Source organism: Gopherus evgoodei, chromosome 3 (genome assembly GCF_007399415.2).
Source record: "Gopherus evgoodei ecotype Sinaloan lineage chromosome 3, rGopEvg1_v1.p, whole genome shotgun sequence".
Taxonomy (NCBI): Eukaryota; Metazoa; Chordata; order Testudines; family Testudinidae; genus Gopherus; species Gopherus evgoodei.
Genome location: NC_044324.1, coordinates 55945515 through 55960165, shown reverse-complemented (window position 1 = coordinate 55960165; position 14651 = coordinate 55945515). Strand labels below are relative to the sequence as shown.

General features: G+C 41.8%; 1 protein-coding gene across 2 annotated transcripts in view; it reads right to left on the bottom strand.

The window, feature by feature from the left end:
- Positions 1-14651, bottom strand: part of HCRTR2 (hypocretin receptor 2) — a 65815-nt gene that overhangs the window by 27071 nt on the left and 24093 nt on the right. For both annotated transcript variants that reach the window (XM_030555628.1, XM_030555629.1), the window contains one exon: positions 1150-1328. In XM_030555628.1, the coding sequence (XP_030411488.1) occupies positions 1150-1328 (179 nt within the window). The remainder of the gene's footprint in view (positions 1-1149; positions 1329-14651) is intronic.

Here is a 14651-nt window from a genome sequence, read left to right as displayed (position 1 = left end):
AGCTTTAAACCCACTAGCTACATCTTCCTTTGTAGGGGACATTCTCTCATTTGATGTGCTATGAACCTGTATCATCATTGTGTCTTCCCAGTTTTCACAAAGGCAATGGGAAATCACAGTCACATGAAAAATAATCCATTTGCAGTTGATAAAAATAGTATCATTGGATTTTTCCACTGGCTACAAACAAATGCTCATTTTCTTCTGCTCAATACACTGGGTGACAGTTTCACGTCCTTTCTGCATTCAGTGGTGTCTTCCAAACCAGCTGCAGGCCAACAGTTAAAGTACCAATAACAATCTCATGTAGCAGTGTTGTGCACTCTGAAATAAGTTGGGCAATTTTGATTCTATGCAGTGGAGCATAAGGCAACACATATCCACAGATCAATTCATGGTACTATTATACATGACCAATACTATGGCCCATGCTGCGCCCTTTGGAATATTTTGTGCACTGAGGGGCTTGATTCTGACCTCAGTTACACCAGTGTAAACCCAATTTTCCATTGAGTTACTTTGGATTTACATCAGTGAAAAGGTCCAAAGATTTACCATACTGGAATGCCCCGTTGGCCCACTTCGTCTGATAAGAAAAGGAAGGCACAGTTGTTAATCACTTCACTGAAAAGGGCCTCAGAACTGATTTAACCTAATAATTATGAATGGCAATAACTGATGCTTAACTGGGAGAGTATGAGCAATTTCCGCTGCCTGTGGGGACATTTGGCTATTTCTACATAGTACTTAGTAAGGCGTATGGAATTCTGAACTCCACTTTCTAACTACAGAGGGCCAGATGCTCTGTTACCCAGCACCGTGGGTAGTCATTATGTCCATGCAAAGTGGGCACAAAATATTACTGTTCTGATATTTTAATGTTTTATGTCCACTTTGCATTGATGTAAATGACTACACAAGGTGAAAAGTATCACAGATTCTGTCCCAGTGTGTTTATTGCCTAAGAGAAAAAATACTGAGAATAATACTTATTCAGCAAATAATTTTATTTAATGTTACTTAGTTGGACATTGGAAGTGAAGAAGCCCTTAAATCACAATGCCAATTCCCTCCATTAGGAAGTCCCAATTAAGCAGATTCTACTGTACTGTTCCTTTTTGACAACAACAGTAGTATGGAGAACAATACCTGTAAATAAGGGATCACCTTGCAGAGGGTCTGCCCAAAAAACCAAGTTTCTGTGATATCCACTACTAATGTGGCTGGAAGACAAGTGATTGTGACAAGAACATCAGCCAGGGAGAGGTTTACTATGAAGTAGTTGGTAACTGTCCGCATGTGATGGTTCTTCCACACTGCAATACAAACTGAATTTGCAAAGAAGGGTTAGTACATTTGAAACAATATGTGGAAGGAACACTTCAATGGGACAACACTTTACAGAAGCAACTAAAGTAATCGGAGGATGAAGAAACATTTTCTGAAGGTTTTAAAAAAAATGTAGTATAATGTAAATATGTAGGGACAGTTAATTTTCTTTTATAGTGAACAGCCTGGAAGCATGGAGAAATAGCTAGAAACAAGGAGGAGCCAAAGTCATGTGACCAATCAGTTCTCCACAGACTACAGTTTAGGAATTGTTGGTTTGATGTGTAGATCAGTTTATTTTATTTATGTTATTACAGGTACAACAAAATGCAGTAAATTTTATAGAGTATAAGGCTCCCAGAAATTAGTTTGTTTTTCCTATTGATCCAAACTGTAAAGCTTTGTAAACCAGGTATATCACTCTGACTACATCTGAGTGCAGTAAATCAATAAATCAGTAAAACTATTGAAGTAAAAATTGAGGTTGTGGAAACCAACTTGAGAAAAAACAGCTTTGTGTAATAACTTAGGACATAAAACCTTAAGACACTTGGGAAAGCAAAAATATTCAGAAACCCAGTGTTAAAAGAGGTAATGGAAATCTTTTTAAAACTGACTTCTACAGTCCCCCAATCTACCACCTCAACAATTTTACTACCACAGCAAATTAATCCTTTGTACACAGAATGTCCTTCTGTCTTGAGCAGAGATGGGTTATGTCTTCAAATCTCAAGCTGGATCCAAACTTTCCTTAATCTCAGGGATTCAGTGTTTGGCCCAATTTAGATATGTTAGCTAGATGAGAAGTGCAGACCTGAATCTGAACTCTCCCAATATTCAAAGCATGAATACAAGGAGACTGGGACACTTAGCACTCATATAATCCTCAAAGTAGTATACTAGAGAAGTGAAGCCCTTGGAAACTCCAAAGCTAGAATGGTATGAATTAGGTAATGCTATCTGACCTTACTGCAGTGTACAGCTGGCTGTACAGCTGAGAGATGATGTCTTTGTCACCCCTCCCAACTGGGGAGTGGGGTGGGGAAAGCAGTGGCTTCTGTCTCTTTCTCTTCCAACTCCAGAATCCTAGGGATCTTATTCTGTAGACTAACAACCCTAAAGTACAAGACAGGCAAAGTGGCCATCCGGCCTCCCTGCAGACCCTAGGAAAGGAATCTCTAGGTAGGGGCACAGAGCACCGAGCCACATAGTATGAAGATGAAAGGTATACGGGGCCTGTAGATGAGTGAAGATTTGGAAGGGTCCTGTTTGGGGCGATGAAGGCACCAGCTATGCAATAAGAATCCATCCAACTCTACCAAACTTGTTTGGACTTTGGCTGATGATCAGGGATTGTACTTGCCATAGAAAAATGTAGAATTTGAATTTTTTCAGAGAATTTCATTTTTATATTTTGTGAAACAATAAAAACATGTATTAACTAAATTTTACTGGAATTTACATTTATTCAATGGGTCCAACCTCCTCCTCTTGAGGTGGATTTTTGAATGTGCTTTAAATTTACAGTGGAGCTCCCTTTATCCAATCGAATTAGGACCAGGGTCAGATTGGCTAATCAAAATTGGGATAATCGGAAGAATTGGCAAAAAGATTTCTACCCCTTATTTTAAGATGGGGGAGAGGGCTCAGGCGGTCAGCCCCAGCAGGCTGGGGCTGACTGCTGGAGCCCCAGCAACTGTGAGTATCTGCACAGCAGGTGGTTTGGTTAATACGAAAAGCAGGATAACGGAGGCTCAGATAAATGGGGTTCTACTGTATATCGATAAAACATTTTCTTCAACTTATACCTGTGCTACTTATGCTGTGGTTAGGGAAACAAAAGTTAAGCATTTCATTTTAATCGCAGAAAAACACGGAATTTTATGGGGCTTTTTAGTCAGAGAATTTTGGTTTTTTTTATCACGCAAAACTAGGATCCCTGATGATGACTGAAACAATAAAAGGATCCCTGAACAAACCATGATTTAATGTTATATACAAGCTTTTCAAACAGCCCTAGACATATTGCAGCGCAAAAGAAAAAAGTTGGGAGAGACAGAGAAAGTGGAGAGGGAAGAGTTTCAGATGGGGAAAAAGATGAGGAGAATAGATTTAAAAAGGAGAGAAAAAAGGTAAGGAAAGGAATAAGTGAGAGAAGTTCCCTTTGAAACCAAAATCTTAGCCAATCTATAAACATCTCACTGCTACTCCACTCAAATCTCCCCTGCAATTTTTTTTGCGCTCTGCTTTAGTTTGGATTTTACAAAAACGAAACAAGATCTAAAAGGAACTCAATTCAAAGTGACTGCTGTTCTTATCTTTGCCACACAGTGTCAGTAAAAGCTTGGAAACTAAATGAGTTACCATGCTGTGCCCTGTTTAGAAAAGTGCTTCTCAAGCTACCTGACGTGGGGGACTGGCAATTTTTTTTTCCTCAATGTGCCAGGGATTGGTGCCATATTATCCTATTCGATGCTCTAATGAGGAAATTCGCTGTGGACCAGCAGCTGATGGCTCGCGGACCAGCACCGGTTCGAGGCCCACCACTTTGAGAAGCAGTGATTTAGATGATGTGTTGTAGCTCTATCAAATGAATCCATTGTAAGACTGTTTCGAAGAGGGTTGATTGCACTGAGTTTGAAGTTTGGTGAGGAGATACATTATGGATTCCAGCCATTATTCACACAGAATGCAAAACACTTCACTCTCTTCAAGGAGAGCACAATGAAGGGAAATAGGTTACTGGGAAGAATGCAAATTTTGACAGAAAATATTTATGAGTACAGAGAAAATGGCTTACAGGGAAATCTCACAAGGGATTTGACTCGAATTTACAAGTGCACAACAAATTCTTACCAAAGATTAAATTTAAGAAAGACAGCCTGAAGTCCATATTGTGTGAGTAAAAACGGCTTCAGATGCTTCATTACATTCTATTACAAAACCTCAGATGTAGAACATAGGATCTAAGAGCTCCACTATACTGTCACAACAAGAGATGGGCTCTCAGAAATTTTAAATGTCCTGGGATATTTTAATTATGGTTGTGCAATGCTACATACTTGATCACTGTAGTACATTGCATATGAAGTTGAATTTGAAAACAACATGAAGACTCCAGGGTAATGTAAAATGCAGCTGCCTACCTCCTCCAAGGTTTAGATGGCTATCAGTACAGAGAGTATGGGCTACAGTCCCTCCACTGACTTCTACTATGCTTCTGTTGTTAGTGTGTGATCTAGACACTAATCCTAAACCAGTTCAGTAACACTTCAGAAGGGTCCAGCTAACCTCTCATTCAATGTGTTTCCTTCCAATTTGACCTCTAAACCCAAATAAAACCATAACTGCTTTGGTATATTTTTACCATAATTGCCACAGTTTATATAATGAAAGTTGCAGTGCTAAGTTATTTTGTTGACAGATGCTATGTACAAATCTGGATACATATAAGAAAATAATAATTCTCTCTCTCTTTATCACATGCTTCCTTTACTTCCTCCTATCCAATTTATTCAGTGACATCACAATTCACTGGTTGAGACATTACAATAAATTCCCATGGAAGGGATTCTGATGTGGCATCTCCAGATATATCAGTTAGGAAGAAAAGAGGAAAAACTTCAGTTTTACACATGTACATTTTGATAATCAGCAGCAATGGGATAAATGTATTCTGTCAGAGGAAAAATGTTTTTACTGATACACCACCACCACACCACTTCCCGGTGCTCTACTCTAGGGGCCCCTTGTAAATTTCATGGCTTAGTGATTTTCTAGCTCAATCTTATTCTGCTTGTGAGATTAACAAATCGCATCACAAGGTGGCATGGCTGCAGTCTAGGCAATGCTTAATTAAAAAACAACCACAAGCTTTAACAATGGTCACACTTAACTGGTCATCTTCTGTAGTAACTAAATAACACTATGTCAATATTTGCAGGATATAGAGAACACTGCTAATACCAAAGTAATATTACCTAGGAAAGATTATTTGGAAAGATTGTATCATTACCTAAAATGAGTTTTAAGTGTTCTTAGTGTGTATCTCTCATACATATGATTTTACCACCTTTGATAACTATAGTATGATTTTTCAGATTCTTATACAACTCTGTATAATTGTGTGCAAATATTTACATAAAAACAGCTCAGCAAAAATCAGGATACATTTTTTAAAAAGTTTATAATATTGTGCCCATTATACACCATGGGCATAATTATAGGTGCAAGTTAGTTAGCTGCCTAAATGATACTAAGTGTTTCTGAAATTGATTACAAAAACAAAATGAGATTTTGGATTGAGGCCCCTTTCATAGTTCCACCTATGTCTATTTAACTAAAAGAGTATTCCAAAAGCAGTTAATTAGTGGGTTGTTTTAAGGAAAGAACCTTTTTCATTCATTGTAATAAGAATTAGTGACTATGAAGTGCTTCTTGCTGATACAAAAGTATAAAGGAAAAATAGCATTCAATCAAGAACCATAGCTCAAAACGCAAGACAGACCAAAGCCATGTTTATTCACAAACATTTGGTGAACCATCAAAATTATAAGTGTTTGCATTTCCTGATGTGGGTTGGGATGATAGCAGAATGTCACTCTCGCAGTTTAGCAAAACAAGTTTAATCAAGAAGCACTAGAAATACCGCAAGAAAGTCTTCTTCAATGAGATTTCCATATGAAAAATTTGGTAGTTTTACTACCAAATTTTCTATGCTTAGCCAAAGTGAACACCCCAATTTTGAGGTATGCTCATCATCGTCTTCAGGTTAACTTTGCAAAATGTCCCCCCCTCCATGAAATCAATATACAGAAAGTGCTGCAATATAAAGAACATACATGTTCCTGTAGTAGAATGTATTAAGATGGGTGGGGGGAGGAGAGAGAGAGGGAGAAAGCGCACGCATGAGACACATCCACACATTACCAAGCTTTAAAATGCTCTTACATTCTCTTCTAAAAATAATTTCTATGGCCTTTTCATCCCATACAAGGACACAATAGGAAAAAAGCCCACAAACGTTGCATGTGGAGGGAGCAAAAGTTACAGGAGAAGAGAGAAAAATTGTTCTTCTCAATCTCTGAGGATAGCAAAAACAGCAATGGACTTTAATTGCAGCAAAGGAGGTTAAGGTTGGACATTAGAAAAAAATTCCTAATTGTCAGGATGGTTAAGCACTGGAATAAATTGCCTAGGGACGTTGTGGAATCTACATCATTGGAGATTTTTAAGAGCAAGTTAGACAAACACCTGTCAGGAATGGTCTCTATAATACTTAGTCCTGCCACGAGCGCAGGGGTCTGGACTAGATGACCTCTTGAAGTCCCTTCCAGTCCTATGAGTTTATGTCTTAAGATGAAAGTGTTATAAAGTACAAAAAAATTGTGTGATGTTATGCTGCAGGGGACTGTGACAATATGCAGAAGCAGTTGTATCTGGACTATAACACAACAAAAGCAGACTTGATGCTGGAAATAAGAGAGGTGTGGTCAGGGCCAAACTCCCTGTGATGCATGCTTTCATGCAAGCCAGGAAAGGGAGTAAAAGGATCACAAGTCACAGGGAATCAATGAAACTCTAACCTGTCCCTTCTTTCCCAGTGCATTGTGAGGCTGTCTGCACAGAGAGAATACCACTGTGGTAACATCTGGCTCATATTTTAAAGGCTAGAAACTTTAAAAAATGAAAGTTTAGATACTAGACAATTCTATAGCAAGGGTCAGACTATACAGAAAGTTTGTGGTCACAGAATTGCAATATACAGAGGGGCATTGGTTATGGTTAAAAATATTTGGCCCAATTCTGGTCCTTAATGTTAGAATATTTTGTTGAATTGAGTTGTATTAGGTACCTGTGATGGGATGTCCACCCCACACAAGCCCTGCACTTGGAGGAAAGCCAGAGAGTGCTAAGGCCTAATAGTTCATGAAGTCCAGCTGGGAGAGGAGCTGGATGGGGTTTATAAAGAGTGGAGGTTGGCTGTAGAGGGGGCTGCAGTGAAGTGACCCTGAGGTCATACTCCCTGATACAAGGAGGGAGAGTTGGAGCTGAAAAAGACAGGATAGGAAGCAGTTAGGTTTGAGAGGGACAGACCTGAACTGCGGGTTTGGATTGGAACCCAGTGTAGAGGGTAAGATCCGGGTCCCCTAGCAGCTGCTGCGGGAGTGGCACAGTCAGCACAATGGAGATGGAGACTGCTTGAAAACTTTGAGGAAGGAGACTCTGATGAGACCCGGAAGGGGAAAAGGATTGTGACTTGGTTGGAGGTTTAAGCCATGAAGGAGAGGTGCTGTAGCTCTGGACTAGCGAGAGAGTGGCTGCAGAACAAGTGCCTGGGGCAACAGGCTGATGACCACCAGAGAGAGCACAAAGAGTGGCAAGCTAATTCCCCAGGTGAGCCACAAGGAGGCTCCATGGGCAGTGAGTAGCAGACCCCTTGACAGCTCCCCACCTTCACTTGTCAGACAACCCACTGTTCACAATAAAAGGGAGGGTGGAGTGAGAATATACTAGGTAGCTTCACCATAGGACCAAATCTGTTGCACTGAAAATAAGCAGCCACTGCTTTGCTCGATTTTCCTTGTCCCTCCTACACATATGTGCATACACAATGGGCAATAGTAGACAGTGTGCACAAGTGTTTGATATAGGATTCACCATATTAGCCAAATGAATGCACTACAGCAGAAGCCTCAACCTCTAGCACTAGGAAATCCAGTTGAGACAGACACCACCTAGGGTATGTCTACACAGCAATGTAAGTGCAGGCCTGAGCCTGGACTCAAGCCAACCCTCCCTTGAGTCTACACTCTAATTGTGTTAACCTAAGGCTTGAACCTAGGGTTCCAGACCAGCAGGGCTGGAGGGTTCAAGACCATGTTAAGCTGGGACCTAAGGTCTGAGCCCTATAGCTTTCCTGTGTGCCACACGACCCCAGCTTGACTCAGGTCCTGAAAGTCTTGTATCCCAGAATTCCTTGAGGCAACTTCCTCAGTCCTCACTATGCTAACAATCTGTGGTGCAGACTGTTGCACTCTATTGCAAACAGCAGCAGCTCAGCTCAGCTTTAGCCCATTGTCTGCTGAACACAGGTCTGCAAGCACACTCTCGGAGATCCTGCATGGTTTTCAACTGAGACCGATCAGAAGAAACTTTTTGCAAAGAGAGCTACTTCCTGGTCACAAGAGCACAGCCTGATTTTGGTGCATGCTGCTGAGGTGCCAGAGAGTAGAGCCGGAACTAAGCAGCTGCCCTGCAGGGAGGGGGAACAGTAGAGCTCCTAGCTCAGCATGGCCGGGCAAGGGTGGCCCCCCAGCATGCCAACTGCCCCCCCCCCCGCAAGGCAGTCGCTTGGTTTCCACTCTGCTTTCTGGCCCCCGTCTTCCCTGGGGCTGCATGTACAGGGGTGCCAGGGCAGCATGCAATGTCATAGCGACAAGTGGAAACCATCTCCAAAGCCTCCTCACAGCCTCCTGTGCTGTCGCAATCAGAGTGAACAGTGAACTATGGCCACTTGGAACTGCGGGCAACCATGCCTGCTGACGGTCAATGTAAACACTGTCACGTTGTCTGCCAGCGGATTACCCTGGTGGGCAATGTGCGGCCTACGGGTTGCAGGTTACCTACCACTGGATTAGATGGGAGTTCACTATAATGCCTTCTCAAACCACAGTCGTTCTACTGAGATTGCCACCAGTGGAGCTAATCATGTTCTCCTTATGGACACCTGAGTCCCATTAATAGCACTGTCACAGTTAGGAAGCAGGTGGACAGCAGAGTTTTCTCCTCAGTGCACCATGTTCCTAGGGGTAGGGTGTAAACATTGGTGGGAGGTGCTGGGCACTTTGGGATATATTTACTTTGACTTAGGTCTGTGGATGCCAGAGCCCTAGATTTGAGCATGGGTCAGAAGATCCTTTACCTAGGATTAATATGCAATGTAGATACTCAAGCCCAGGGTTCCTGACACAGGTCAGCTGACTCGAGTCCCACTAACCTGAGGCTGTGTAGACATATGGCTAGTCATGACTTATCCATGAACTTAAAATTGATGAAACATGTAGTCCAATTTATGTATGCAAAGAAGTACAAATAATTAAAAATAAAGGCATGTTTAAGTAAAGGTACCCAAAAATACCTTGGGGCAGTAACAACAAGATTGTTATATCTAGAGCTGGTACCAGAGTCAGATATTACAAAAGCTCATTTTACAAAAGTTGACCATCTCATCCAAAGCAATATAAAAGAAATACTGTGTGCTAATTAAACAGGGCATCCTCACAGCCAAATGACACACAGATATTTGCAGATTCACTAATTCTAAGGCCAGAAGGTACCACTGTAATCATCTAGTGCAGGGGTAGACAACCTATGGCACACATGCTGAAGGCGGCATGTGAGCTGATTTCAGTGGCACTCACACTGCCCGGGTCCTGGCCACCAGTCTGGGGGGCTCTGCATTTTAATTTAGTCTTAAATGAAGCTTCTTAAACATTTTAAAAACCTTATTTACTTTACATACAACAATAGTTTAGTTATATATTATAGACTTTAAGAAAGACCTTCTAAAACATTAAAATGTATTACTGGCACCCGAAACCTTAAATCAGGGTGAATAAATGAAGACTCGGCACACCACTTCTGAAAGGTTGTTGACCCTGATCTAGTGTGACCTACTGTATAACACACACCAGAGAACCTCCCCAAAATAATTCCTACAGCAGATATTTTACAAAGATATGCAACCTAGATTTAAAAACAGTCAGTGATGGAGAATCCACCACAACCCATGTGTAGAGGTGCGGACTCACTCCTGCGGCATCTCCTGCTGGTGACTTCTGGGAATTAGCTCATTCCAGCTCCAGAGCACCCTCTGCAGGCCAGTGATCCATCTGTCCTCTGGCCCTCGTGTCCCTCCCAGACCCAGTGCCCTTGTACCCAGAGTGCTGCCCCCTGGCAGTAACCCCTAAAGTTCTGGGTCTCCCCCTCCCCAGGGAACCCCCAACCCACTATCTCAACCTCACCTCAGTATCAGGATACTGCCAGTCCTCATCTAGCCCCACACCCTGGGGTAGACTGCAGTATCAGCCTACTCATCACTGGCAAGGAAGGTTTGGACCTGCTGTCTTGGCCTACCCCTGCGCTGCCTTCTGCAATCCCCAGTACCTGTTGGCCTTATGCTAGGACACAGCCTAGGGTTTTCCAGGCTGGAGCTCCCCAGTGCTGCTCCACTCAGGTACCCTGTCTCCAGCTTCCTACAGGCAGAGGAAAACACTCTCTCTGTCCCTGGTTTCTCTGCCTTTATAGGGCCAGCTGAGCCTGTTTGGGGCATGGCCCCAGCCGCAGCCACTTCCTAAAAGCTGCTTTCTCCACTTACAGCCCCCTCCCAGGGCTGTTTTTAACCCTTCAGCGCAGGAGTAGGGTAACCACCCTGCTACACCATAGTAAACTGTTTCAATGGTTAATTACTTTCTCTCTTAAAAATGTATACCTTATTTTAAGCCTGAATTTGTGTAGCTTCTATTTCAGTCATTGGATCAGATTAGACCTTTCTCTATTAGCCTGACAAGCCCATTATTAAATATTTGTTCCTTCTGTGGGTACTTATAATCAAGTCACTTCTTAATCTTCTCTTTGTTATGCAAAATAGATTGAGCTCCTCGAGTCTATCACAATAAAACATGTTTTCTAATCTTTTAATCATTCCCATGACTCTTCTCTAAACCCTTTCCCGTTTGAATTGTGGAACACTAGAACTGGACAAAGTATCCCAGTAGCTATCACACCAGTGCCAAATACAGAGGTAAATAGATCTCTCTAGTCCTCCTCAAGATTCTCCTGTTTTTGCATTTCAAGATCACATTTGCTGTTTTGGCCACAGCATCACACTGAGAGCTCATTATCCACCACAACCCCTAATTTTTTTTTCAGAGTCCCTGCTTCCAAGGTATAGCCTCCCCAACCTGTATGTGTGGCTTATAGTCTTTGAAGTCCAGTGGCACCTTAAAGATTAACAGATTTATTTGGGCATAAGCTTTGAGGGTAACCCCTCCCCCTTCAAATTACAGATATAGGCACAAATATATATTGGCACATGAAGAGAAGGGAGTTACCTTACAAGTGGAGAACGTGGGACCTCCTGGTCAGCCTCCTCCTCGCCCTGGCTAAAATGGCCATCTACGCAACTAGGGAGAGGAGGTTGGCCGATGGAGACTCCGGTGACTGTGGGGCTTGTTTCTGATCCTTAGTCCGTTCACGTATCCGGGCGGAGTTCCTCTGAGCAGAGTCCACTGGCTCCCTTGACGCCTTCGAGGAGCAGTGGGTGCTGACTGGGATTCTCTGCTCAGTGTCCCCATCAGGCTCCCTTCTTATGACCCTTTGACCTCACGCCTGTCCCTGTTCTTTTATTAGTTGTCCCCCGGAATCAGTTGGGTTTTGAGGTCCTGTAGATCCTCCCCTTAGGCTGGGAGGGGGGGAGGATCTGTTAGCAATGGGCGGGCTTCTGCCCGCAAAGTTCCCAGAAACCCAATAGGTACAATGACAAACTTGTCATAAAATATTCCCACGTAATTTAAGAAATGCTTTCTATCCCATTCAGACTGTTTAACAGAATTAACAGCCAAATGGTTCAAATTAAACATATGCTCTGAATACTCCTACAGTGCTGTATGGTACATCTCTGCAGTGAAATGTCATTACATGCCACTGGAAGGCATTGTCACAAATTTGCATTATTTTTATCTTCCCTATAAATTATAACAATACTCTCCCATTCTAAAATTAAATATTTTTAATTGCTACCTAGAATTTACGTTAATCTGTAGACAGGCTCCGATGTTTTAAAGATATTCGTCCCTGGTGAAAAGGTTAACTTGTGGTAATTTAACACTCGTATAAAGCTCTCATTATGAGATTTGGATAATTTTAATTAATAATGAACTATCACCATTTTTTAATTAAAAAAAAAAGTGGAGAAGCAATGTTGAAGGTCAATTCAGTCAGGGTGGATGTGGTCCACTCCCAATAATTGATGAGGAGGTGTCAATACCAAGAGAGGAAAATTGCTTTTGTAGTGAAACAGCCACTCCCAGTCCCTATTCAAACCCAAATTGATGGTGTAAAGTTTTCAAATGAATTGTAGCTCTGCAATTTCTCTTTGAAGTCTGTTTTTGAAGGTTTTTTTTGTTGAATAATGGCTACTTTTAAAGCTGTTATTGAATGCCCAGGGAGCCTGAAGTGTTCTCCTAATGGATTTTGTATGTTACCATTCCTGGTGTCTGATTTGTGCCCATTTATCCTTTCATGTAAAAACTGTCCAGTTTCCTTATGCTTATGAATATGATGTAACTGGAATGTGCTTTATGCAAAAGGTCTCTTGTAAGGTATCATTACAAAGCTCATAACCTACTGGGTGTGTTCATCCTATTTGTTTGCATGTATTATTTCTATGTCTGGAGTTAGGAGAATAAGATATAAACTTGTATTACTGATGTAAACATATTATGTGGAAGCCATTAAGGGTGCTTCAGAATCAATGAACTATAAATGGCTCTGTTTGCAAATATTCCTGTGTACGTATGGGCCAGACCAGGAAGAATGGAGGCTGTGACCATATCACCTGATACTGGAATCCATCTTAATCCTTATATGTTTCCATTCAGAGTGAGTGGTGGGTGCCAAGCACAGACAAAGGACCCCCGCCTTGTGCAAAAGCTATAAAAAGGGGGTGAAGCAGGACAAATGGGCTGCCAGTCATGAGAAAACCCCTGATTATCACCTGATATGTCTGCTCTAACTAACAAGGACAGTACCAGGAGAAAGGATTGGGCCTAGACTTGGAAGGAGTGTAGTCTGTAAAAGAAGCTTATTAGAACATCGCTGAGGGTGAGATATTACCTGTAATCAGTTTCTTAATGTATTAGGCTTAAACTTGCATATTTTTGTTTTACTTTGCTTGGTGCCTTAGTTTGTTCTGTCTGTTATTACTTGAAATCACTTACATCCTACTTTTTATACTTAATAAAATCACTTGTTTATTAATAAACCCAGAGTAAGTGATTAAACCTGAGGGAGCTAACAGCTGTGCATCTCTCTCTATCAGTGTTATAGAGGGCGGACAATTTATGAATATACCTGTCCCTGCCTGCAGGTATATGGGATCTTGGGGAGCAATTACCACACAGGTGGCGTGCCAATTAATTTCTTTATTAAAGGAAAAAGGAAGTGGTGGGAATTTAACAATGAAATACGATGGGATGGGGTGTATAGGGTGTTTACAATAGACAATGATGGGGGGGTTCTTCTTATTGAACAGTGTAGGGAGTTCTAATAGTGGGGTACAGTAAGTGGGGTTCAGCACAATGGGATACAGTACAGTCAATAAGCATATCAAAAAGAAATGCAAAATAAAATGGTAGCTTCTATATAAAATGGTCAACAATCTTAGATAGAATGTATTAAGTGGTTAATGGCCTTATACACAATGTAATACAATGGTATCAATGCAAATACAAAGTATATCAGAAAAGTGGAAACAACCAACGGGGTGTTATAATCACAAGTAAAATGTGAATATAAGTGAACGTATGCAATGTAATGGTATAAAAGAAAAGTAATGACTTAATTTGTGAGGATAGGATAGCAGATAATCTTTCAAGGAACAGGAGCGGGGAGGGGAGTGAATGATTAGTGGCAACTGATGAGAGGAGAGTGCGGCTGGAAGCAGCGAGAGACTCTGAAGCCCTGCAGGGTAAGGACAACGGAGCAGTGTGATGGTGCTCTTCGGTAGGGGAGGGGCAGCGGAGAAGTGTAAAGAAGGGCTAGAGAGAGGTTTAAGCAACAAGCGAACACCAAAAACAAAGGAAAAAAGCGGCAAAGGGTTTGGGAAGTTTCACAGGGGGAGAAGCAGCAAGGGGTTTGGGAAGTTCGGAGGGTGATGCAAACACGGGGGGGAAGCAGCAAGGAGTTGGGAAGTTCGGAGTGAGTGCAGATGTGGGGGGAAAAGCAGCAAAGGGTTATAACAGGGAGACACGGAGAAGTACACAGAGGGGAGATTGGAGTGGGGGAAAAACAGACATGGGAAAGTTCAGGGAGAGATCGGGACAGCGGGAAGATGAATTTAAGCAGCAAAAACCTTATCTATCTTAACCAACGACTAGGCAAAACAACAAATATCACAATTCTAAGCAAAACTATAACAAGCAACTATACGGAGCAACAAAACAGTAAACTATAACAAGGCAGGTGAACTTACAAGCTCTACAATCTTAACAAACTATGACTTATTAAACTAAAAAAAACAAACCTATGGTGCATCTTAT